At 45.4% G+C, this 27,685-nt stretch overlaps 1 protein-coding gene across 2 annotated transcripts; it reads left to right on the top strand.

Annotated features, from left to right (window-relative positions):
• Window positions 1-1,508: 1,508 nt before the first annotated feature.
• LOC110538427 (cAMP-specific 3',5'-cyclic phosphodiesterase 4B-like) lies at window positions 1,509-27,685 on the top strand. 2 transcript variants are annotated; one of them, XM_036938384.1, is made up of 14 exons: window positions 1,509-2,029; window positions 2,626-2,662; window positions 2,834-2,904; window positions 4,513-4,562; window positions 4,990-5,102; window positions 20,843-20,936; window positions 22,408-22,580; window positions 24,528-24,626; window positions 24,763-24,927; window positions 25,088-25,187; window positions 25,446-25,600; window positions 25,748-25,870; window positions 26,006-26,188; window positions 26,397-27,685. In XM_036938384.1, exons 1-14 carry the CDS (start codon window positions 1,866-1,868, stop codon window positions 26,925-26,927), a joined length of 2,058 nt encoding a protein of 685 aa, XP_036794279.1. In that variant the 5' UTR covers window positions 1,509-1,865; the 3' UTR covers window positions 26,928-27,685. The 2 variants fall into 2 exon arrangements, with proteins under 2 accessions (XP_036794279.1, XP_036794280.1); XM_036938385.1 differs by lacking the exons at window positions 1,509-2,029; window positions 2,626-2,662; window positions 2,834-2,904; window positions 4,513-4,562; window positions 4,990-5,102 and adding an exon at window positions 11,868-13,728.

The raw sequence follows: 27,685 nt of genomic DNA, 5'->3' as shown, positions 1-27,685 counted from the left end.
GTAAGTCGCTTGGGGTATGTCTCTATCAGTTTTGCACATCGAGAGACTGACATTTTTTCCCATTCCTCCTTGCAAAACAGCTCGAGCTCAGTGAGGTTGGATGGAGAGCATTTGTGAACAGCAGTTTTCAGTTCTTTCCACAGATTCTCGATTGGATTCAGGTCTGGACTTTGACTTGGCCATTCTAACACCTGGATATGTTTATTTTTGAACCATTCCATTGTAGATTTTGCTTTATGTTTTGGATCATTGTCTTGTTGGAAGACAAATCTCCGTCCCAGTCTCAGGTCTTTTGCAGACTCCATCAGGTTTTCTTCCAGAATGGTTCTGTATTTGGCTCCATCCATCTTCCCATCAATTTGAACCATCTTCCCTGTCCCTGCTGAAGAAAAGCAGGCCCAAACCACGATGCTGCCACCACCATGTTTGACAGTGGGGATGGTGTGTTCAGCTGTGTTGCTTTTACGCCAAACATAACGTTTTGCATTGTTGCCAAAAAGTTCAATTTTGGTTTCATCTGACCAGAGCACCTTCTTCCACATGTTTGGTGTGTCTCCCAGGTGGCTAAACTTTAAACAACACTTTTTATGGATATCTTTAAGAAATGGCTTTCTTCTTGCCACTCTTCCATAAAGGCCAGATTTGTGCAATATACGACTGATTGTTGTCCTATGGACAGAGTCTCCCACCTCAGCTGTAGATCTCTGCAGTTCATCCAGAGTGATCATGGGCCTCTTGGCTGCATCTCTGATCAGTCTTCTCCTTGTATGAGCTGAAAGTTTAGAGGGACGGCCAGGTCTTGGTAGATTTGCAGTGGTCTGATACTCCTTCCATTTCAATATTATCGCTTGCACAGTGCTCCTTGGGATGTTTAAAGCTTGGGAAATCTTTTTGTATCCAAATCCGGCATTAAACTTCTTCACAACAGTATCTCGGACATGCCTGGTGTGTTCCTTGTTCTTCATGATGCTCTCTGCGCTTTTAACGGACCTCTGAGACTATCACAGTGCAGGTGCATTTATACGGAGACTTGATTACACACAGGTGGATTGTATTTATCATCATTAGTCATTTAGGTCAACATTGGATCATTCAGAGATCGTCACTGAACTTCTGGAGAGAGTTTGCTGCACTGAAAGTAAAGGGGCTGAATAATTTTGCATGCCCAATTTTTCAGTTTTTGATTTGTTAAAAAAGTTTGAAATATCCAATAAATGTCGTTCCACTTCATGATTGTGTCCCACTTGTTGTTGATTCTTCACAAAAAAATACAGTTTTATATCTTTATGTTTGAAGCCTGAAATGTGGCAAAAGGTTGCAAAGTTTAAGGGGGCCGAATACTTTCGCAAGGCACTATACTTAGCAAAGAGCAATTTCTCAGGCAAGAATTTTGCTAGGACTGTCTGTCTGTGGTCTGAGTGGGGAGGGGAATACCAGGTGTTATTGGCAGAGAGGTTTGGAACTCTCTTTCTTATTGGTCTGTTACCTAAGTTACCGTCTGGTGATGTCACCAGGCAGGCCAAAACTTCTTCCCACCTATGGTTGCAAAATTCCGGGAACATTCAATAAATTTACTGGTTTTCCCAAAATCGCTGTTGGAGGTTTCACGGAATCAGGAGAGCAGGAAATCCAGACTCCTCATACAGGCAATTTCAGGCTGTCTTTTTAAACAGCTTTTACACTAAAAGGGTATTACCATAGTTTTTACAAATTCACAGATTTATTCCAACCTCTTAGTGTGTAAATATATATAAAACACAGGGAAATGCCTTTAATGAAGCATTGATCCAGACAACTTTCTTGTCTCTCTCACTTTGTCTTTCAGTTTTGACTCAGAGAATGGTCCTTCGCCCGGCCGCAGCCCCATGGATTCGCAGGCGAGTCCTGTGCTGGGGCTGCACCCCTCCTTTACCACAGAGGGGTGCAGGAGTCGCGGGGAGCGCAGGGAGTCCTTCCTGTACCGATCAGACTCTGACTATGACATGTCCCCCAAGACCATGTCACGTAACTCCTCCATCAACAGTGAGGGGTGAGTATCAAACCTGGGCGGGGGTTTCAACTTATAAGACTATTCCATTGGTTCCATTGCGCCAGGCAAACTCAATCAAGTCCAGCTAAAGTATTGTGCTATTTGAACCCTGGTTTGGTGAGTATGTACCCCCTTACAATCTCCACTTCCTGTGTTCATCACATGCCATCAAAACCACCTTGGCTAATCCACATGGTTAAAACCCCTCGGAGTGAAAGTAGCCTCACTGACATTCCAGATTTCTGCAACACTATACATTACTCACTATACAATCACAGTCAACCGACTTGGCATTTATGATTATTATGATTATGGCAGTATTATGCTAATGTTCATACTAAAACATTTTTCGCTTCACAGCGGTGTAATTTGTCTTGACCTGCTTCCATTTCAGAAAGATGCTTTTTTGGTCAGAACCCAAAAATATTTGGTTTAGATGCAGATAGGGCTATGGATACCATTGGTTCACATATATATCCGGTGTCTGTTAATGTGAACTGTCATAGAGGTTACACTTCAGCGATAACACTCCATCTGTCCTGCTGACTTTACTGTCATCTCCTTCCTTTGTTCATGTTCTATCTCTCTTTCTACAGGCATGCAGAAGATCTCATAGTCACCCCTTTTGCTCAGGTAAGCACCAGCACTGCAGTTTGTTGATGAAGTGGCGTGCCTACCTAAAGATAGAACAATGCAGTAAAGAACCAGAAAGGTGCTAAAATGAGTATGTAGTGAATTTGTCTCGCTCCGCTCTCTGCCCCTCTCCCCGCCGCCCCCACCACCCACCGTCCGTCCATCCCCCAGGTGTTGGCCAGTCTACGAACTGTAAGAAGCAACTTCACCATCCTCGCCAATGTCACGACACCCACTAACAAGTCAGTAGCATCTCGTCAGCCACGTCACCCTTTCAACCCCTCTTAATGTGGCCACATCTCTCTTCTCTGTCGCAGCATGAAAGACATCTTCACTGTGTCTATATTGTGACTGTGCAGTCCTTATTCTCACTGGAACTGTGCAGTCCTTATTCTCACTGGAATATGAAGAGTTTATTTCCAAAACACTATATCAACCAATTTTTCACATTTGTTTTTTTTCATTCATTATGGGTACCTTCATGTGTGTTAAATATTACTGTTCTCAATATGTTTTCTTAACAGATTTTAGATGTGTATAAAAATGTGGGTTTTTTTTTGCAAAACGCTATATATCCATTGTTTAGCTGTAAAGGAATGTTTGTGTCCTGTATATTTGACTCTGGTATGTGGTTGTCTCACCTAGCTACTGTATCTTAAGATGAACGCCTTACTATATAAGTCGCTCTGGATAAGAGCACCTGCCAAATGACTCAAATGTGTTTTGTTTTTTATACAGATATCATAATACTGTATTGAGTTATTAGAATAGTTATTTTTTTTATTATATTGATGTCAGAAATGTATCATAAGTACATTTATTTATTTATTTACATTTGACTGTGTAAAACCGAACAGTACTCCTTATTTCTCTGAGAATGAGGGGGATATATAGCATTTTGCAAAGAAAATACATTATTATTTATCTCTGAAATGAAACGATCAAGTGATAGATTTAAACATTGAACAGCCAAATGCCATGATTAGATAGTGAAAAAACACCAATGTGTTTCATAATTTCGTTAAACAATAACAGTTAATTTACCAACATTTCTGAAAATTGATATTTAGTGTTTTTGAATGAAACTCTTCATATGTAGTTTCTGTAAATATCAAATTTCTTCCTTCTATTTTGTCAGAACTGTGTCATATCAGTAAGCTATAATGTGGCAATACTCTCATCACGTTGTGTCTTTATCGTATTCTGCTGAGATCATCATGTCCCCAGTGGAAGTCCCTGACTGACTGACTGACTGACTACCTGAAAGACTACCTGACTGACTGACTGACTGACTGACAGACATACGGACTGCCTGACTACCTGACTGACTGGGTATTCACAAGGATAGAAGTGGTCAATAATGCTAAATATATCCTCCTTTGTAATGCAAGAAACAGCCAGAGCATGAGTTGCCAGACTTTTTAGCAGTACGTCAATATGAGCAGTAACAATGCACCGTGGAATTATCTAGAGCCATAATTAGTGAGCATGATGCTCTCAGCTCCAAACAGAATCCTCCCTCACGAGACTGCAAGTTGAACCTCCATGTAGAGAAAGAGACAGCTGAGAGCTGAGAGAGCCTCGCTTAAAGGAGGCATTGTTTTTAATATTGTTGCCCACAACAATATTTCAAAAGACTGCGATGCAGATCTATGCAAATAGTTTATGATTCCTCACAAATTGTATTGTCTATAATACAGATGAGGTTAAATATTTTTTCTCATCTATTTCCAGTGATATGTCGTTACGCTACACAATTTATGCCCAATACAACTGTAATGTTCTTAGAGTCCACTAGAGAGCACTCTTTATCATTTCCTCTGATGATGTAATGATCTATTTGTCCACAGGAGGTCACCAGTGACAAGCCAACCCACTGTTCCCCAGGCAACACTCTCTGGTAGGTGTGCTAAAATGAACTTTAGTCGCTACTGATTGGGAACACTCTCCCACACAACTCACAGTGTTTTGGTAGTGTGCACTCAAGCTTTCAAAAACTCATAAAAATGCACAGATATTAATAGGAGAATTTGCAGCACCATGGCCTGTGGCTTTCTCAATAATGGATACTGATAGGCTGCATTTAATTCTGCAGATAATTTGAATAAATAAGTGTCAATCTGGAGTCTCAACTGAACAATTCTAAGAAATTACAAATGTAGCAATTTGGCTGATACAGTTCAAGAGAACAGATGTAGAGAATATGACTGTTACACAGACCATTATATTATGATACACTATACTATCTCAATGCTGAGATCATACTGGTTATAATAATACACACAGCACATTAATGCCACCCTCTTCTCTCCTGTGTATGTGTGTAGATGAGACGTACCAGCAGATGGCAAGGGAGACTCTGGCTGAGTTAGACTGGTGTCTGGACCAGCTGGAGACCATCCAGACCCACCGCAGCGTCGGTGACATGGCTTCCAACAAGGTACTACCACTTCTACCACCTCCATTACCCTACACCATCACTACCACTACCACTACCTGTACCCTACACAACCGCTACCCTTACCCTACACAATCACTACCACCACCACTACCAATATCCTACACTACCACCACCACTACCACTATCCTACACTACCACTACCACTACCACTACCCTACACTACCACTACATCCACCACATACTACCCTACACCACCACAACCACGACCACTACCACTACATCTAGCCTGCACCACCACTGCCACTACCCTACACCACCACGACCACTGCCCGACACTAACACCACCACGACCACTACCCTACACCACCACTACCACCAACCTACACCAACACTACCACTACCCTACACCACCACCATGTCTACCCACACCACCACTATCAATACCCTACACCACCTCTACCACTACCACCACAACTACCCTACACTACCACCATCACGACCACTACCCTACACTACCCTACACCACCACTACACCACCACTACAACTACCCTACACTACCCTACACCACCACTACACCACCCCTACCACTACCACTACCCTACACCACCACTACACCACCACTAACTACCACTACCCTACACTACCCTACACCACCCCTACCACTACCACTACCCTACAACACCACTACACCACCACTACCACTACCCTACACCACCCTACACCACCACTACCACCACCACTACCACTACCCTACACCACCACTATGACAACTCTGCACTACCACTACCCTACACCACCACTACCCTACACCACCACTACCACTACCCTACATCACCACAACCACCACTACCCTACACTAGCAATACCACTACCCGTAACAACCACCACCACTACCCTACACCACCACTACCCTACACCACCACCACCACTACCCTACACCAGCACTACCACTACCCTACACTACCACTAACCACTGCCCTAAACCACCACTACCACTACCCTACACCACCACTACCCCTACCCTACACTACCACCACAACTACCACTACCCTACACCACCTCTACCACTACCACTACAACTACCATACACTACCACCACCACTACCCTACACCACCACTACCACTACCCTACACTACCACCACAACTACCACTACCCTACCACGACCACCCCCATTACCACTGAAATATACTACCACCACCATTAACACTACCCTACACCACCACTATGTCTACCCACACTGCCACGACCACTACCCTACACCACCACTACCACCACCACTACCACTACCCTACACTACCACTACCCTAAACCACCACGACCACTACCCTACACCACCACTACCACTACCCTACACTACCACCACCACGATCACTACCCTACACCACCACTACCACTACCACTAACCTACACCAATACTACAACTACCCTACACCACCACTATGTCTACCCACACCACTACTATCACTACCCTACACCACCTCTACCACTACCACTACAACTACCCTACACTACCACCACCACCACCACGATCACTACCCTACACCACCACTACCACTACCCTACACTACCACCACCACGATCACTACCCTACACCAACACTACCACTACCACTAACCTACACCAATACTACAACTACCCTACACCACCACTATGTCTACCCACACCACTACTATCACTACCACTACAACTACCCTACACTACCACCACCACCACCACGACCACTACCCTACACCACCACTACCCTACACCACCACAACCATTACTCTACACATCCACTACCATCACTGCAACCACTACCATACACTACCCTATACTAGCACTACCCTACACCACCACTACTACCAACACTACGACTACCCTACACTACAACTAACACTACCCTACACCACCACCACCACTACCCTACATCACCACAACCCTACACTACCAATACCACTACCCGTAACTATCACCACCACTACCCTACACTACCACCACCACGACCACTACCCTACACTACCCTACACCCCCACTACCCTAAACCACCACTACCACTACCCTACATCAGCACAACCCTACACTACCAATACCACTACCCGTAACTATCACCACCACTACCCTACACTACCACCACCACGACCACTACCCTACACTACCCTACACCCCCACTACCCTAAACCACCACTACCACTACCCTACATCAGCACTACCACTACCCTACACTTCCACTACCCTACAATACCACTACCACTACCCTACACCACCACTACCACTAGCCTAAACTACCACTATCCTACACCGGCACTACCACTATCAATAGCCTGCACTACCACCGCCACTACCACAACCACTACCCTGCACTACCATTACAACGACCACTGCCCGACACTACCACAACCACGACCACTACCCTACACCACCACTAACCTACACCACGACTACCACCAACACTACCACTACCCTACACTACCCTACACCACCACTACCACCATCACTACCACTACCCTACACCACCACTACCACTACCCTACACCAACACTACCACTATCCTACACCACCACTACCACCAACACTAGCACTACTCTACACTACCACTACCCTACACCACAAATACCACTACCTTACACCACCACCACCACCACTACTTTACACCACCACCACCACTACTCTACATCACCACCACCACCACTACCCTACACTACCAATACCACCACCCGTAACTACCACCACCACTACCCTACAATACCAATACTACTACCCATAACTACACCTACCACTACCGCTACCCTACACTACCACCACCACGACCACTACCCTACACCCCCAATACCCTACACCACCACCACCACCACCACCACTACCCTACACTACCAATACCACTACCCATATCTACCACCACCACTACCCTACACTAGCAATACCACTACCCATATCTACCACCACCACTACCCTACACTACCAATACCACTACCCATATCTACCACCACCACTACCCTACACTACCTAAAGCACTACCCATATCTACCACCACCACTACCCTACACTACCAATACCACTACCCATATCTACCACCACCACTACCCAACACTACCAATACCACTACCCATATCTACCACCACCACTACCCAACACTACCAATACCACTACCCATATCTACCACCCCCACTACCCTACACTACCGATACCACTACCCATATCTACCACCACCACTACCCGACACTACCAATACAACTAACCGTAACCACCACTACTCTACACCCCCACTACCACTACCACTACCCTACCCTACACTAACACTACCACGACCACTGCCCGACACTACCACCACGACGACCACTACCCTACACCACCATGACTACTACCCTACACCACCACGACCACTACCCTACACCACCACTATCAATACCCTACACCACCTCTACCTCTACCACTACCACTACAACTACCCTAAACTACCACCAACACGACCACTACCCTACACCACCACTACCCTACACCACCACTACCACCATCACTACCACTACCCTACACCACCACTATGACAACCCACACCGCCACTATCACTACCCTACATCACCTCTACCACTACCGCTACTTCTACACCACCACTATGTCAACCCACGCCGCTACTGTCATTACTCTACCACCACCACTACCCTACACCTCCACCACCACTACTCTACCACGGCCACTACCCACCACCACCATTACCACTACCCTACACTACCAATAGTACTACCCGTAACTACCCCTACCTTTACCACTACATTACACCACCACCACTACCACTACCACTACCAACACCAGCACCATCACCACCACTCCCACTACTTTACACCACAACTACCACTACCATACACTACCACCACCACTATGTCAACCCACACCGCCACTGTCACTACCCTTCACCACCACTACCACTACCCTACACCACAATAACCATCACTACCACTACCACCACCACCACTACCCTAGCCTGCACCACCACTACTACCACCACTACCACAGCCACTATCACAACCACTACCCTACACTACCACTACCACGACCACTGCCCGACACTACCACCACCACGACCACTACCCTACACTACACCACTACCACTACCATACACTACCACCACCACTACCCTACACCACCAATACCAATACCCTACACCACCTCTACACTACACCACCACTACCACTACTACTACCCTACACTACCAGTCTCCTACCACTGCCACCCCCTCTACCCTACACTACCCTACACTACCACTACCCTACACCACCAATACCTTACACCACCTATACACTACACCACCACTACCACTACTACTACCCTACACTACCAGTCTCCTACCACTACCACTGCCACCCCCACTACCCTACACTACCCCACACTGCCACTGCCCTACCACTACCCTACACCACCACCACCACCACTACCCTACCTACACCACCACTCCCAATACCCTATACCACCACAACCACTACCCTACACTACCACAACTACCACTACCCTACATCACCACTACCACCACCACTACCACTACCCTACACCACCACTACACTCCACAACCACTACCACTACTACTACCCTACACTACCACTCTCCTACCACTACCACCCCCACTACCCCACACTACCACTGCCCTACCACTACCCTACCACTACCACCATTACAACCCTACACCACCACCACTAGCACTACCCTACCTACACCACCACTACCAATACCCTATACTACCACTACCCTAAACCACCACTATCACTACCCTACCCTAGACTACCACCGCCACTATCACTACTCTGCACCATCACTACCACTACCCTACACCACCTCTACAACTACCCTACACTACCACCACCCTGACCCTACACTACCACTACCACCACCACTACCACCACCACTACCACTACCCTACCCTAGACTACCACCGCCACTATCACTTCTCTGCACCATCACTACCACTACCCTACACCACCTCTAACACTACAACTACCCTACACTACCACCACCCTGACCCTACACTACCACTACCAATACCCTATACCACCACAACCACTACCCTACACTACCACAACTACCACTACCCTACATCACCACTACCACCACCACTACCACTACCCTACACCACCACAACTACCACTACCCTACATCACCACTACCACTACCCTACACCACCTCTAACACTACAACTACCCTACACTACCACCACCCTGACCCTACACTACCACTACCACTAACCTACACTACCACTACCACTACCCTACCCCCATTACCACTGAAATATACTACCACCACCATTAACACTACCCTACACCACCACTATGTCTACCCACACTGCCACGACCACTACCCTATACCACCACTATCACTACCCTACATCACCTCTACCTCTACCATTACAACTACCCTACACTACCACCACCCTGACCCTACACGACCACTACCCTACACCACCACTATCACTACCCTACACCACCACTACCACCACCACTACCACTACCCTACACCACCACTACCATTACCCTACACTACCACTACCCTACACCAACACTATGTCTACCCACACTGCCACGACCACTACCCTATACCCCCACTATCACTACCCTACATCACCTCTACCTCTACCACTACAACTACCCTACACTACCAATTGGCTCATTAATCCCCCTCCTCTCCCCTGTAACTATTCCCCAGGTCGTTGCTGCAAATGAGAACGTGTTCTCAGTCAACTTACCTGGTAAAATAACGGATAAATAAATAAATAAAACCACTACCCTCCACTACCACTACCCTACACCACCACTACAACTACCAGTACCACCACCACTACCACTACCCTACACCACCACGACCACTACCCAACACCAACACTACCACTACCCTACACCACCACTATGTCTACCCACACCATCACTATCACTACCCTACATCACCTCTACCACTACAACTACCCTACCCTACACCACCACTACCCTACACCACCACTACCACTACCCTAGACTACCACTTCCACTACCCTACACACACCACAACCCTACACTACACCTGGCCTCTTCATCTGTCCATGTCCCTCTCCTATACCCTCTACCACAACCTCAACGTATTTGTGTTTCCTTGTCTCCCATACTGTATGTTTCATTAATGTCTGAGAGGCTTGTTTGCGTTTGGCGGAACTAAACTGTATGACTGTGGACTGTGGACTGTGGACTGTGGACTGTGGACTGGACAAGCTAATGTAACAGAGGTGGTTCGGTCAGCCACACTCTCGTGATGAGTAACCTTGCCTGACATATGACGACTTGGGTTAGCTCCCCAGGATAATTTCTAGCTTTTAGCTTAGTGGGCTATCACAGTCTTGTGGCTCGCAGGAGCTGTTAGTCCCAGTGATGTTTGGGATTTGTGTATTGTCCTTTTGAGGCCGAAGGGAATATATGTGTGCATGTACACAGAATGTCTAAAAGATTTGTCAGATGCTCTATATTTACAAAGGTATGGGTGATATGTGTGTATACTGTATACTGCTGTTTACAGTCTGTGTTTGTAGCAGATGTGTATTTGTGCACATGAATGCATGAGCTGCAGCGAGATGTTCCGCTTAAAATGTAGGATGGAGAGAGAGAGAGAGAGACAGAGAGAGAGAAGGAGAAGGGGAGGGTGAGGGTCTGTGGGTGGGAAGGGAGGCCACAGAGCACAGGGGAAGAGGGAGGAGGGGGAACGGGTCCTGATGCTGATGTCTCTGCTGTAACCTTGGTTGCTATCGAACAACAGGGTCTGCCCTTCCCTTTTACTCATTGGCTCACCACTCTGACCACAAGGCTTGTGGTCTGGGCAGCGACCAATGAAAAAGAGGCAAGGTTCCTTCAACAGTGTTGTCTAAAAGAGACAGTGTGGTATTCTTGTGTTTTTTGTCACCCTGAGGGGAATGTAGCATGTTGCAACTGTTTCAGAATGCAGAAGACAGCAGTGTGTGTGTGTGTGTGTGTGCTCCTGGCTGACAGAGAAGCAGAGAGAATGCTGTGGTCTTTAAGAGCAGACAGGCGACATAAAGACACATACACACAAAACCACACCAACATGAACACACATATATGAACACCCTCCCTCGTACTCTCGCTCTTACACGCTCTCTCTCTCACAGACACACTTTTCCGACAGGCGTACATGCTGTCTGCAGCACATGCGCATTCAGGCTGCACGCACACACACACTCACACACACACACAAGTGCACGCTGTCTGGCTGATTAGCTTGCAAGGGCTGTCTACAGCATCCAGGGAGACGGCGCTACAGGAGGCAGCAGGGCTTTGCTACGGCAGAGGAAGGAAAAATAAGGGGAGCCTGAAGCTCTTGGATTAGTTTCAACCTCAGACATAATTTAACCAGCCTAGGGAGACACGATGGAGTGACTGGGAGACTGCGGGGGAAGCTACTGGGAGGAGGACTGTGGACTGTGTGTGTGTTGGGATCATCACTGAGGCACATACGGGGCAGATGCAGCAGGAAGACGACTGGGCCCGGCCCCTGGATCCGGTGCGCTGTGGGGGAGGGGCACTTTGCAGAGTAGACGCAACGCAGGGAGACGAGGAGAGAGCCTGTTTTTCCCACACCGAGCGCTCCGATGTGATTCTGTAGCCTGACCGACCGTCTGCTAGCTACATCACAGGCCTGGCTCCCTATTTCTCTCTCTCTGTCTCTCCTTCCTTCTCTTTCTCTCTCCATTGTCATTTGTCTCCCGCTTTCTCTCTGTCACTCTCTGTCCTCTTCCTCTGTCCCATCGCTCAATACTACGGTCATCTTTCCCACCCTGTCGTCACCGTCTTTCCATCCCTCCATCCTTCTAAGCTCCTCTGTCCTCTTTTATCTCCATCTGTCTGTCTCTCTGACCTTCTCCAACATCTTGGCTTTTCTCTCTTCCCTCTCCTCCTCCATTGCCTCTGTTTGCCCTTCAGACGGTCCCCCTCTCACTCTCCATCTTCTCCCATCCTATCCCCCCCTCTCCCCACTCTGCTGTTTGATTTGGGTCAGTTCTGCTCACCAGCTGGGATGAGATGTAGTCTCTGGAGCTTGGTGATCCAGGGGGCTCCTGGCCTGCCGTTTGCGGGGCACCCTCACCTGTGGACCGTCCTCACACTGGGGCCCATATCTGGACGCACTGGGTGGGTGGCCTGCTTCCAGGAGAACTGCATGTAGGGACGGACTGTGAGCACCAGTGGACCCTGTCCCTCTCCCCCTCCTCCCCCTTTGGCGGGGGGAAGCTGTCGCTCTGGAGTGTCCCGGCCTGGCCGGCTGCGGCCTACACGCTGCCCACACGCTGACGACGAATCCCTCCTCATGCTGCTGGGACACCTGCAGCGCCCCTACCCCCAGCCCGCTCCACTACCGGTCCTCCTGTCTGGGCAAGCGCCCCTCGCCCCCCGTCACCCTAAGCATGGGTGTGGTAGAGGCCATTGATCCCGCCTCGCCGTCCCCTTGCCCCTCGCCCGTGCCAGGCGGCTACCGGCTGCCCCGCTCTTCCACCAGCTACAGCCAGCTGCAGGGGAGGGGAGGAGGGCCAGACCTGGAGCTGGACCTAGGTGCGACTGCCGGAGGGGTTCTGGAAGGGTCTGGGACGGCAACAGAGCTCAGGACACCTCTGGTAGACCTGTTCTGTGAGACCTGCTCGAGACCATGGCTCATTGGATGGTGGGACCAGGTAGGGCTAGAAGGGCTGGGAGTGGAAGGGAACCGGGCCAGACAGACAGGCGGCCATCTTGGATATCTGTTTTGATTAACTATTTTTCCACCCTTGCTGTTCTGTGCATTATATAGGCTGTTATCTGTCAATTCTACTTAGTAGGTGCGATTTTATTAAGCCATTGAAGTTTCATGTTGAAAAGAGAACCATGTCAGTTGTGTGCATTTTAGTTGTGTGGATTGCAGGGACCAGTTGGGCTTAGAGAGGAGAACCTAAAGATGTCTTAAAGCAGCCTATGTCCTTGTAGATGACAGGCATAACAGGGTGTATGTTGAGTGACTGTGTGTTTATATTGTCCCTCATCAACTCTGTTTTCACATTCTATGCATTATTTATGCATGTGGGCACTGAAGGGGAAAAGGCATTGAGTTTTCAGAGTTTTTTAACCCTGAACTCCCCCTGTAATGTGTCGTCATGCTGCCTGTGGTGCTGGGCGCACTAAACCTCAGCTGCAGTACACTTCAACCTGAAGATATAAACTCAAAACTGTTCACCTTAGGGACTCATTTCCTCCATTTAAACCACAGACGATATTCCCTTAAAATCGTACATAAATTCCTATTAAGAGAATCTTTATTGTCCTATTGTTAGCAGTTTAATAAACATACAGATGTATCCAGAACAGGTCAACAGGAATAGTCATACGTCAATGCAGATACAATAAAAGGTGCATAAGGGAATCATTTGGAAGTGGTTGTGAGGCAAGGTATGAAATGCTGCAGGTAGCCTACTTTATCACAAGATGTCCATCTCCATCCTCGACACACACACACACACGCACACACACACGCACGCACACACACACACACGCACACACACACACACACACAGGTTCAGTGTTAGTGTCAGTGAAGGATATCTTAGCTGAAAACCTGTCACCACATAAACGGACTGAGCATGTGACACACACACACACAGGTTCAGTGTTAGTGTTAGTGTCAGTGAAGGATATCTTAGCTCAATGCTGTGTGTGTTTATTTCATTGTTTTCCTGTGATCTCAGTCAATGTTAGAATAGTTTTGTATTTTTCTTTGAGAGGCTGAGACATGATAGGACTTACTGACATATTGTTAATGTTGCAGTGTGTAGTTGATGGCAGATGTCTCTATCAAACCATCTACTGACCCTGCTATTTTGACCGAGCTCTCTTGTCCATGGCAGTGACTGTGCCCTCTTGAACCATTGTCTTGTCTGTGCTTTACTGAGATACATACAACAACATCTTACCCAGCTAGCACATAACGTTCTCAGAACCGTATGTTTCTTAGAGCTTGGTGAGAGCGTGGTTGTCTTATGGTTGTCTTGCACACAACCTACCCACAACTTTGTGGGAATGTTGCAGAACAGTTGCTTGGCTTTAGAGCATTCTCAGTACAAAAATGACCTAAAAGTTCAAACATTGTTAGATTTAATAAAAATGTTGGTAATGTTGTAGGAACGTTCTCCAACTGGTTTAACATGGGGGATATTCTCAAATAGTTCAGAGAACGTTAAGAAACAACATTGGAATTTATGTACTTCAGCATCACGTTTCCTACAGGTTTCCTCATGGTTCTATTTAAAATCATATTCTCAGAACGGTTTGAGAATGTTAAGAAACAACGTTCTTCTGTGGGAATTAGAGTACTTCAGCATAACGTTTTCTACAGGTTTCCTCATGGTTCAACTTAAAATCATGTTCTCAGAACATTAAGAACACTTTCCATAAAAACGCAAGAAAACATTAGTAATGTTCAAAGAATGTTCTGCAAATGTTATTTAAAAATACATACATTCTGTTCAAAGCATCAACAAAAATGTCTCTATCCTCTCTCTTGTTAAGTGTGTTCAGGTGTGTTGGCCACGCCCAGTAATTGGCCACACCAGATCCTAATGAGTGCTTGTTTCCTTTGAAATGGAGTCTATTTGAATCGACTGAAATAGACCATCTTGGTGGCGCAGTGGACTTATTCAATGGATAGAGAACATACACTACATGACCAAGAGTATGTGGACACTTCCTCGTCGAACATCTCATTCCAAAATAATTGGCATTAATATGGAGTTGGTCCCCTCTTTGCTGTTATAACAGCCTGGGAAGGCTTTCCACTAGATGTTGGAACATTGCTGTGAGGACCTGTTTCCATTCAGCCACAAGAGCATTAGTGAGGTCGGGCAGGCCTGGCTCATAGTCGGCGTTCCAATTAATCTCAAAGGTGTTTGTTTGGGTTGAAGTCAGGGCTCTGTGCAGGCCAGTCAAGTTCTTCCACACCGATCTCGACAAACAATTTCTGTATGGACCTCACTTTGTGCATTGGGGCATTGTCATGCTGAAACAGGAAAGGGCCTTCCCCCAACTATTGCCACAAAGTTGGAAGCACAGATTTGTCTAGAATGTCATTGTATGCTGTAGCGTTAAGATTTCCCTTCACTAGACATAAGAGACCTAGCCCCAACCATGAAAAACAGCCCCAGACCATTATTCCTCCTACACCAAACTTTACAGTTGGTACTATGCATTTGGGCAGGTAATGTTCTCCTGGCATTCGCCAAAACCAGATTCATCCGTCGGAGTGCCAGATGGTGAAGAGTGATCACTCACTCCAGAGAACGTGTTTCCACTGCTCCAGAGTCCAATGATATTTACGCTCTTCAGCACTTGGCAGTCCCGTTCTGTGAGCTTGTGTTGCCTACCATTTTGCGGCTGAGCTGTTCTTGCTCCTAGACATTTCCACTTCACAATAACAGCACTTATAGTTGACCAGGGCAGCTCTGGTGTCACGTTGAAAGTCACTGAGCTCTTCAGCAAGGCCATTCTACTGTCAATGTTTGTCTATGAAGATTGCATGGCTGTGTGCTCAATTTTATATATCTGTCAGTAACAGATGTGGCTGAAATAGCCGAATTCACTCATTTGAAGGGGTGTCCACATACTTTTGTATACATAGTGTAAGATCATAGGTTAGAATTTCACTGACACCGTGCCACAATAAAAAATAAATGTGTTTGCAATTTTGAACTGTTTCTAAACAGTTCAAAACAGTTAACCCAAACTAAGCTAGCAGTGTAATTAAAAGTCTTATTGAAACATGTTCTCAGAACGTTATTAAATTACCTTTCAAATAACCTATAATTTATATTCTTCGTTCCCAGAACCAATGGGAAACCAAAATATTACGCTCCCACAACTTCCAAGGAACCAAATGTGCTAGCTGTATCCACTCCCCCCATCTCTCTGCATACGGTGTTTTTAGCGATCTGCTGCAATATGACAACTCTTGTTTTGTCCAACAACAGCCTTACCATTAGCAAAAAAAAAAAAAATGCACAGTACTTTGATAAACAAAGTGGAATTGAATGGTTGGTTGGTTGTGAGAGCTGATTCACCATGATATCATCAAAGAGCATTACTGTAAACTGCTATTGTAATGTGAAAAACAGGAAGTGCAGGAAGAGCCTGCCTGTTACAATGCATGTCACATTTCCCTGGGTGTCCATATGTTAGTCAGTTATCAGAGGGTTGATGATGCCCCTTTGCGTCTCTCACACCTTCACCCCGTCATCTTGTGTTCCATCAGTCAGGGGGCCCCATGAGGAAGCACGGTAGCATGGTGCGGCGTCTGTCTGTGTGTCCTGGCACTGGGGTTGTGATGGTTGGCAGATTATGACTCAATATAGTAAAGAGATGGAGACTACAGCATAACTGTATCACAGGGTTTGACTGGCTAACTAGTCTACAGTACCTACCTGGTGCATTATCACAACTATCTATTTATCTATCTGTTGTAGTGGCTTTTGATGGAGGGAAAGGGACCTGACTGTTCTAACCGTGTCGAACTGTCACTAATACATGGCTGGACTGGAATAAGGGATGAGAGAGTAATTAAAAGTAGAAGTAGGAAGGTATGAGTGAAAGGGGGAAGGTTGAGAGAGTGGGAGGGAAGGTAGTGAAATAGGTGAGTAAGAGCAGAAAATGGAGAGGAAAGGGGAGTAGAGAAGAGGAGTAAGAGAAATAAGGAGGTGGAGAGAGAAGCAGAGAAGAGTGGAGGGAAGAAGAGAGGAGAACACAGGGGAGGGGAGAGGAGAACAAGGGAGAGGAGAGTAGAGCAGATGAGATGAGAGGAGAGGAATGGAGAGGAGAGAATTGACCTTGAGAAAGGTCAGAGACACCTGCCTACTCTCTGAGATTGTCACCCAAGCAGCAGCCGCCTCCCTCCCTCGCTCCCATCATGCTGCAGGACTGACTGTGAGGAGGCAGTTGCTAGGGCAACCTCTATGGTTGCCATGGAGATTATTATGTGTGAAGGATCAGTCAGTGGGACACAGACTGAGGGGACTTGTCCGAATCGCACTGCGCCTGCTTGCACGTGACTGCCTCTGGTAGTGGAATGTGTTTGGTTACTAACAGTCTTCAAGATCCGCTCATGTTTGGTTGAGATATCGCGACATGAATTCTATGCCACATTACATTTTCTGTTTAGCCATATGGAACATATGTGTCCTATTCATGCGTCGTGTCTTTTTCTCACCTGCATTCCAGCAGACATTGTGTGCAGGGTGTGTGACATCATCACCAAAAGACACAGAACGTGCTGTATGAAAACGGCAGCTCTTCCACCATTGCTCCAACATGTTGTTGCTTTGTCAGGCTCCTGCAGTGGTTGTCTGTTGACAAGGTCACACTGTACTGTATGAATGTTGTATCGTAAACCCAGGTGTTCTTTAGGAATTCTATTTCACTATTTTACAGTAGATGTGTGATACGTCAATATCAAACACAATTCATATTTTGCTACATTGTTGACATTTTTGATTGAGGTTAGAGCCGATGTACAGTATTAGTCTTTGTTTAGTGGTATGACCTGTATCCTGAATGAGGTATAGTGGTTCATATTAACAATAATCATTTGTTCTGTTTCACACATACTCAAGTACGTATTACAGTTTTTGTCAGTCACGTTGGTGCAATTTTCACAAGTATGTGGTACATTTTCAACAGTCTAAGCACAAAAATCTAAACTCTAAGTACATTTTCAATTGACTGAGTAGTACAACAAACAAATTCACAGTCACTTGTTCACTGCACCAAATCACTCCTTCAATTTGGAAGCGTATTCAATCTGAGTATCTGCTTTTCAAAATGCAATATTCACTGTACTTTTGATATGATTTGTTAACAATACAATTACTATTATTTTTATTCAGCACTTCAAAAAGCACTTCAAAAAGAAAGTATCTTAGTTAGTTAAAAATGGTAGTTAAAATGACTTAATGTTGAGCCTGATGTATTGATGACTAAACTAAATGTTCTCATGGTATTTCACAGAAAACAGATTTTGTATGAGTGACTCGAGGGTGAAAGATGTGTTCAACTCCAATGAATACACAATGAAAGGTTCTGAACCTAAGATAGGGGGCATTACAAGTGTTATCAGGTTAGAGGTTTGTACTTAGAGTTTTGAAAATAAATTACTTATACCTGAAACAATGTGCCACAGTGATTGAAAAAAAAATTTGAATGCGTATATGTGAATTGGAAATGTGTGTTTTGTATATCCAAACTCCCCCTGAGACACCCAGGGAGCAATTAGGGTTAAGTGCCTTGCTCAAGGGTACAACGATCAATTTTTTTCATCTTGTCGGCTCAGGGATATGAACTAGATACTTTCCGGTTACTGTCCCAATGCTCTAACCACAGATAGAGCCAGATGTTTCACCAGATGTATAAATCTGAAGCCTCTGGTTGGAATTTCCACTCCCCACCAATAAGTTCTGTAGACTGAACAGAGTGCACTAAGTTCTGTAGACCGAACAGAGTGCACTAAGTTCTGTAGACCGAACAGAGTGCACTAAGTTTTGTAGACTGAACAGAGTGCACTAAGTTTTGTAGACCGAACAGAGTGCACTAAGTTTTGTAGACTGAACAGAGTGCACTAAGTTTTGTAGCCCAAACAGAGTGCACTAAGTTTTGTAGACTGAACAGAGTGCACAAAGTTTTGTAGACCGAACAGAGTGCACTAAGTTTTGTAGACTGAACAGAGTGCACAAAGTTTTGTAGACTGAACAGAGTGCACAAAGTTTTGTAGACTGAACAGAGTGCACTAAGTTTTGTAGACCGAACAGAGTGCACTAAGTTTTGTAGACCGAACAGAGTGCACTAAGTTTTGTAGACTGAACAGAGTGCACTAAGTTTTGTAGACCGAACAGAGTGCACTAAGTTTTGTAGACCGAACAGAGTGCACTAAGTTTTGTAGACTGAACAGAGTGCACTAAGTTTTGTAGCCCAAACAGAGTGCACTAAGTTTTGTAGACTGAACAGAGTGCACTAAGTTTTGTAGACTGAACAGAGTGCACTAAGTTTTGTAGACTGAACAGAGTGCACTAAGTTTTGTAGATGTGATCCTTTGACAAAGTTTTTTTTTTAAATTACATTGTTTACAAGGAGTGCAAGGGTGAATTGAGTTGTTGCACAAGCACATGCTAGAATGCACCAATGGGATGTTGTTAGCTCGTGCTTGGCTCTGCCAACCACCTTGCTTGTTTTGCCCCTCTATGCTTCATCTGCTCCCATTGAAAATGACACAGATGAACTATCTTGGGTTAGTTATAAATGTCTTTGCTCTAACCACCAGGCTACCTGCTGCCCATGGTTTTGTTTTTCAAAACAATGTGTTAGATGTATTTAGCTAAAAAGGGATTTGTACAGATTTCCTTTCTTATGGACTATGATGTGCTATTTTTGGCATGAAATCCAGTGTGAACATGGGCCTACTGTATACATATAAAAAGAGTGGGGTCTCACTTTGCCTCTTTATTGTGCAGAAGTTGCTTGTTTGATATTTTTATATATATTTATTTAAAAATATGTTAAGTAGCAGCTTTCTTTCCATATTTGTGTTTGTTCAACAGTACTACTCTGAGGCCAAGTGTAGCTTTGTGTCCAAGACTTTCTAGTTTGAACATTATTTCAGGGACACTATTCAAGCAAAACCTCTAACTTCTGTCTTCTCCTGTTCTTGGTAATAATATCATGCTCTGCCTCTCTCCATCTCTTTCTTCCTCTCGCCATCCCTCTCTCTGTTTCCTCCCCCAGTTTAAGAGGATGTTGAACCGGGAGCTATCTCACCTGTCAGAGATGAGTCGTTCAGGGAACCAGGTGTCTGAATACATCTCCACTACCTTCCTGGGTGAGTCACACACCTCCCCTTTCACCTGCACTCCTGACTGGGTCTCTGTCTGTCTTGTATCCCTTATACACCTCAGTCCTCTATCCTCTAGGAAACTGACCAGAGCCCTATGTATGTGGCTCTGGTCAAAAGTAGTGCACTATACGGCTGCCATTTAGAAAGAGGGTTATATTTTAGTAAATACTGACCAGTATAATGCATTTATTGTTATTTAACCTTTATCCACACTGTTAACCCCAATGTGCTGTCAATACTCAAAAGTTTTGAGGAAACGTGTTGAACTTAATATATCTGAGTACAGTTACTTAAAGTGATTTTTGTAGTTATTAATCAAACTGATAGAGTTACTGTGCGCTTGTAGGGGGGTCCTGATTTGAGTTGTATCAGAGTAACGCCCACTTTAAGCCACGCCCCCAATATAATTTCCCAGTGTACCTTGTCTTTTTGAGTGAATTGTGGAATCATCACCCATGACTGTATTTGTTAGTGGCAGAAACATGGTTGTGGAATTCGTTCATTTTCAGTCCTATGGCCTTTCCCAAGTGAATTCCTAGGTGAATGTTATCATTATAATTAAACATTACATATCTCATAAGGACTTATTTTGAGGCTTAGATTTACTCTAATACAGTGGCCTGAAACTCATGGTTGACAGGCCACATCAGGCCTGCAAGTAGGTTGCAAAATTCAGGGAAATATCCCAAAATTCCCATATTTTCAAAACAAAATCGAGGTTGAAGAATTTCCAGGTATCTTCTAACCCGGATTTCTGGAAAACATACCAGACTTTTGCAACTCTACCTGCAAGAAACTTTATGCTGGCTTGCAAAGTGACATGTAATTCCTATTGGAATCCAGCCAGAGTTAGGCGATCCAACAGTAGAAATGTGTATTCACTCACAACCTGCATTCATAATGACTGCCAGGGTTAAGAACAGTGTGAGGAGACTACCTAAGCCATATCAATTGGAACAACATTACATTTCTGTAACTAATTAAATGATTGGATTAGTTTAGAAAAATGTATGTTATTTAACTGTGTGTAGCATAAGATTAATCAATCAATCACTCAATGTACATGCAAAAACACGGATATTAAAAACAATTCCCAAAAATCAACCTGCAGTAGAGCATGCTGGGAGAAAAGTTCATTTGTTTGTCATATCTTTATTAAATTGAGTTAATGTGATTTCGTAAGTTCAATTTACTAGAAGTATTTGAGTTAAAAAGTCCTTGTGGTTTACAGTGCAGGCAGTCATTTAGACTCGGGTCTCTTTACAAGTGAGCCCTGTAATGATGCATACTATAGAGATATAGCACACTATAGCCTTTATAATAAGAAGTTATAAATGCATCAAATCAAATCAAATGTATTTATATAGCCCTTCATACATCAGCTGATGTCTCAAAGTGCTTATAACAAGCATTCAAAAGTATTGTAATTAACCTCTGACCTCCATGTCTCCTCCAGATAAGCAGAATGAGGTAGAGATCCCGTCTCCGACCCTGCGGGAGCGGGAGCGGGACAAGCCCATGTGTCATATCAGTGGAGTGAAGAAGCTGACACACAGCTCCAGCCTGTCCATCAACACCACCATGCCACGCTTCGGAGTCAAGACTGAACAGGAGGATGCACTGGCCAGGGTACGGTATACCTGTACTGGATCTGGGATCTGTGGACCCTTACACATACTCACACATGAACACTCAGTCACCTCGAAGATGATTTAAAATGACATGCTGAGACCCAGCGAAAAAAAGCTTTATGAATTATTACTTTTTTGTGAGTGAAATAAACATTTGACAACATTGATTTATTATTTTATTTTATTGTATGTGCACTGTAGTGGATATTATGATGCTGTGAATATTATATTTGTAAAATGTTACATTACAGTAAATATGTGTACAGTAGGTGAAAAATACAGGATATTTATACACAATCTCTTATTTAGCTCTTATTTAATGTGAGAAAAAATATATTACACTGCTCTGAAAACTCACCAAACTATTCCACAAATACTTTAATATATATAGTGTATGTGGACACTCCTTCAAATTAGTAGATTTGGCTATTTCAGCAACACCCATGTAAACTCCGTAGACAAACATTGGCAGTAGACTTGCCTTACTGAAGAGCTCAGTGACTTTCAACGTGGCACCGTCTTTGGATGCCTTTTCAACTATTTCTGCCCTGCTAGAGCTGCCCCGGGCAACTGAAAGTGCTGATATTGTGAAATGGAAACGTCTAGGAGCAACAATGGCTCAGCCACAAAGTGGTAGGCCACACAAGCTCACAGAACGGGACTGCTGAGTACTGAAGCACGTAGCGTGTAAAAATCGTCTGTCCTCGGTTGCAACACACTACCGAGTTCCAAACTTCCTCTGGAAGCAACATCAGCACAATAACTATTAGTCTGGAGCTTAATGAAATGGGTTTTCATGGCCGAGCGGCTGCACACAAGCCTAAGATCACCATGCACAATGCCAAGCGTCGGCTGGAATGGTGGGAATGATGTAAAGCTTGCCACCATTGGCGAGCTTTACACTTCACTATCTGGCAGTCCGACGGACTAATCTAGGTTTGACGGATGTCAGGAGAACGCTAACTGCCCCAATGCATAGTTCCAACTGTAAAGTTTGGTGGAGGAGGAATGATGGTCCGGCTCTGTTTTTCTTGGTTGGGGCTAGGCCCCTTAGTTCCAGTGAAAGGAAATCTTAACACTACAGCATACAATGACATTCAAGACGATTCTGCGCTTCCAACTTTGCAGCAACAGTTGGGGGAAGGCCCTTTCCTGTTTCAGCATGACAATGCCTCCGTGCACATAGCGAGGTCCATACCGAAATGGTTTGTTGAGATCGGTGTGGAAGAACTTGACTGGCCTGCACAGAGCCATAACATCAACCCCAGTGAACACCTTTGGGATGAATTGGAACGCCGACTGCGAGCCAGGTCTAATCGCCCAACATCAGTGCCCGACTTCAATAATGCTCTTGTGGCTGAATGGAAGCAAGTCCCCACAGCAATGTTCCAACAGCTAGTGGAAAACCTTCCTAGAATAGTGGAGGATGTTATAGCAGCAAAGGGGGGACCAACTCCATATTAATGCACATGATTTTGGAATGAGACGTTCGACAAGAGCAGGTGTCCACATACTTTTGGTCATGTACTGTATTTACTTACTGGAAACAATTTGAATATCAAACTCACAAAAATTATGATTACACATTTACATGCATGTGCTTTCTCCTTTAAATAAAATGTGCTAAATTGAGATGGCTGCCATTAAAAAATAAAAAACAGGATGAGAAAGTACAAAGTCACACCCCCCACATGATATCATTGAATACCCCAGAATGTCCTCTCAAAGGTACAACAGTACTTAACTCAGTGGCATGTATGGCCTCAGAGATACGGCCCAAAAAATCTATCTCCATTAGAGTGGACAAAAATGAATTGATTTCATTTATTGATGGGTCTCTGAAGGGATTAAATGGAGTCATATGTCAAGTCAAATTCTGGGTATGTGTACATTTACTTGGCAAAGAAAGGTGATTCTGTTTCTGATTCTGATGTCTGTTGACCAGGAGCTGGATGACTTGAATAAGTGGGGCCTTAATATCTTTCGTCTGGCTGAGTTCTCCAATAATAGGCCTCTCAGCTGCATCATGTTTGCCATCTTCCAGGTGGGTGAAAAGCAGTGGTTTTATCCATTAGATTTTCGTTAAGAGTGGTCATATAGACTTAATGTAGACTTTGCTGTTCATATACGTGTATAGGATCCTGAGTGTTTGCGTGACACTGTGTTTTCCTTCCCTGTAGGAGAGGGATCTGTTGAAGACGTTTCGAATCCCTGTCGACACCTTTGTGACCTACGTTATGACCCTGGAGGACCACTACCATGCCAACGTGGCCTACCACAACAGCCTCCATGCCGCTGACGTCACACAGTCCACCCACGTCCTGCTGTCCACACCGGCTCTGGACGTAAGAACCAAATATCACCACACACTGAGCCTATGTCTAACAACAGCTAACTTGAAGCACACAGCTGCACTCTAACTGCAATCGCACATTCATGTCCTGTAGGCTGTTCTAAAACGTGATTGGTTACACTGTGTTCTATCTATCTCTCTCTCTCTGTCAGGCTGTGTTCACTGATCTGGAGATCCTGGCGGCGTTATTTGCTGCTGCCATCCATGATGTGGATCATCCTGGCGTGTCCAACCAGTTCCTCATCAACACCAGTGAGTCCTTACAATGGAGAAAGGAGGAGACAGGACGCTGTACAGTACACTGCATTTTAACGGAATAAAGCTCCCTGAACCACATCTCAGTTTAGCTCGGCTTACTAGTCAGTGTAGCACAGCTGATAACGTAAAAAGAAAATGTCAGAGTCAGCACTGTAATGTGAAAAGGTTACTAGTGGGGTGTGTCTACAGGTGCTCTGACCTAGTATGTGTTCTGTACTGACCCGGTGTGTTCTGTCTGTCCTATTCCCCCAGACTCGGAGCTGGCTCTGATGTACAACGATGAGTCAGTCCTGGAGAACCACCACCTGGCCGTGGGCTTCAAGCTACTCCACGAGGTCAACTGTGACATCTTCCAGAACCTCAGCAAGAGGCAGAGACAGAGCCTGCGCAAGCTCGTTATCGATATGGTGAGGCTCCTGCCACTCACACTCACCCACTAATGGGCTGCTCTGCTGGCTCAGTAAGGGGCGGGGCTTATAAGAGTTATTTAAATGTTATTTCCTGATATTGTTTCATGTTTTTGTTTGACCTCGTCCTTTAATTGACCTCTCAAGGTGTTGGCGACAGATATGTCCAAGCACATGAGTTTGCTGGCTGATCTGAAGACCATGGTGGAGACGAAGAAGGTGACCAGTTCAGGAGTGCTCCTGCTCGACCACTACACTGATCGCATCCAGGTGAGCTTTCCCTTCTGACCTCTAAACAAATCCCCTGCAGAAAAAAATGGTACTCCAAACTCAAATTGAAGCTGGAGAAAATTCACAACGCCTACCGTGCGCTGGTGATACCTGACCTTATGTGTGTGTCTGCAGGTGCTGAGGAACATGGTGCACTGTGCGGACCTAAGTAACCCCACCAAGCCCCTGGTCGTGTACAGAGAGTGGACTGAGCGCATCATGGAGGAGTTCTTTAGACAGGGGGACAAGGAGAGGGAGAGAGGCATGGAGATCAGCCCTATGTGTGACAAACACACTGCTTCTGTGGAGAAGAGTCAGGTTAGGAAACATACACACAACACACATTTTGGGATCACTTTCAAAGTAATTATAAAAGCTTAATTCTTATATGCTTTCTTAATAATTATTGATGTTTATAAATGTAATCTCATGTTGCTGACACAAATTCCTTAGCCGTGTATAATGTGCTTGTTATGAGTGTGATGTTCGTTAGTGTGTTTGATTCTCCTGGTGTTGTGTGCTGTAGGTGGGCTTCATCGACTACATCGTGCACCCTCTGTGGGAGACGTGGGGGGACCTGGTGCACCCTGACGCCCAGGACATCCTTGACACTCTTGAGGACAACAGGGACTGGTACCAGAGCACCATCCCCCAGAGCCCCATCTCCCCACCCCCAATCCCCCTCGGCCCAGACAAGAGGCTCAACGCCTGCATCGACAAGTTCCAGTTCAAGCTCACCTTGGATGACGACACGGAGGGAGGACAGGAGGAGGAAGAAGAGGAGGAGGACGGGAAAACCACCCCCAATCACATGGTGCTGGACTGCAGTCAGGGAGAGGAGGAAGACAAGAAAGAAGAGGGGGAAGGAGAGGATGTGGTAAAGGATGAAAGGGAAGGAGACATCATCGAGGAGGAAGGGGAATTAGGGATGGAGGAGGAGGAGGAGAAGAGGGGAGTTCTTCAGCGAGCTCAGTCAGGGGTGGAGATACACTCTGACACAAGCCCCGTGGAGGACGAGGAGGACGAAGACTCCTCCTCACCAGCTGATGACACATGAGTTCCGCTCCTCTCTCCCTGGCCACACCCCACATGCACACACCACGCCCCTGTTGTCCATCCTTTATTTCCGATGGCCAAAACCCAATATCAAATAAGACTACATAGACAATAGACCTTTAAATCTATTTTTCAAAAAGGGAACACAAATAATATTGCTTAAAGAAAAGCTATTTACACAGCAACTGTAGATTTGGAGTTGGAGCTGGAGGTGTTTCTTCCAGCTGATGCTATGAGGAACAGCTATGAGGACAAAGAGGAACATAGAGAAGCATTAATAATGGGCCATTGAAGACAGTGTAGCACTGGAACTGAAACACACACACATAAACATGCACAAACTCACCTCCACACACAAACACACCTCACTCACACACTTTGATTCATGGAAAAAAAAAACTCTGAAGTCTACACACGAGAATGTGTGTGTTTGCGCGTGCCTATGTGTGCGTGTGTGTTTAGAGGAATCTGATTGGCAACGAATCTCTTTGGAAAAAGCCATCTCTATATGGAGTATTAACTAGCGTCAGTCAGTATTACTAGTTCATGTTTGTTAGAATTCAACAAGAACTCTGTTTTTTTCTGAGTGACTTATTTTCCATTTCTGTCGGAAAGAAGACTACAGATATCTATCTATAGAGGAGGAGAGGAGCGAGAAAAGAAGACTACAGATATCTATCTATAGAGGAGGAGTGGAGCGAGAAAAGAAGACTACAGATATCTATCTATAGAGGAGGAGAGGAGCGAGAAAAGAAGACT

Source organism: Oncorhynchus mykiss, chromosome 12 (assembly GCF_013265735.2).
Source record: "Oncorhynchus mykiss isolate Arlee chromosome 12, USDA_OmykA_1.1, whole genome shotgun sequence".
Lineage (NCBI taxonomy): Eukaryota > Metazoa > Chordata > Actinopteri > Salmoniformes > Salmonidae > Oncorhynchus > Oncorhynchus mykiss.
The sequence above is the reverse complement of the archived record's forward strand: the minus strand, read 5'-3'. Positions and strand labels throughout refer to the sequence as shown.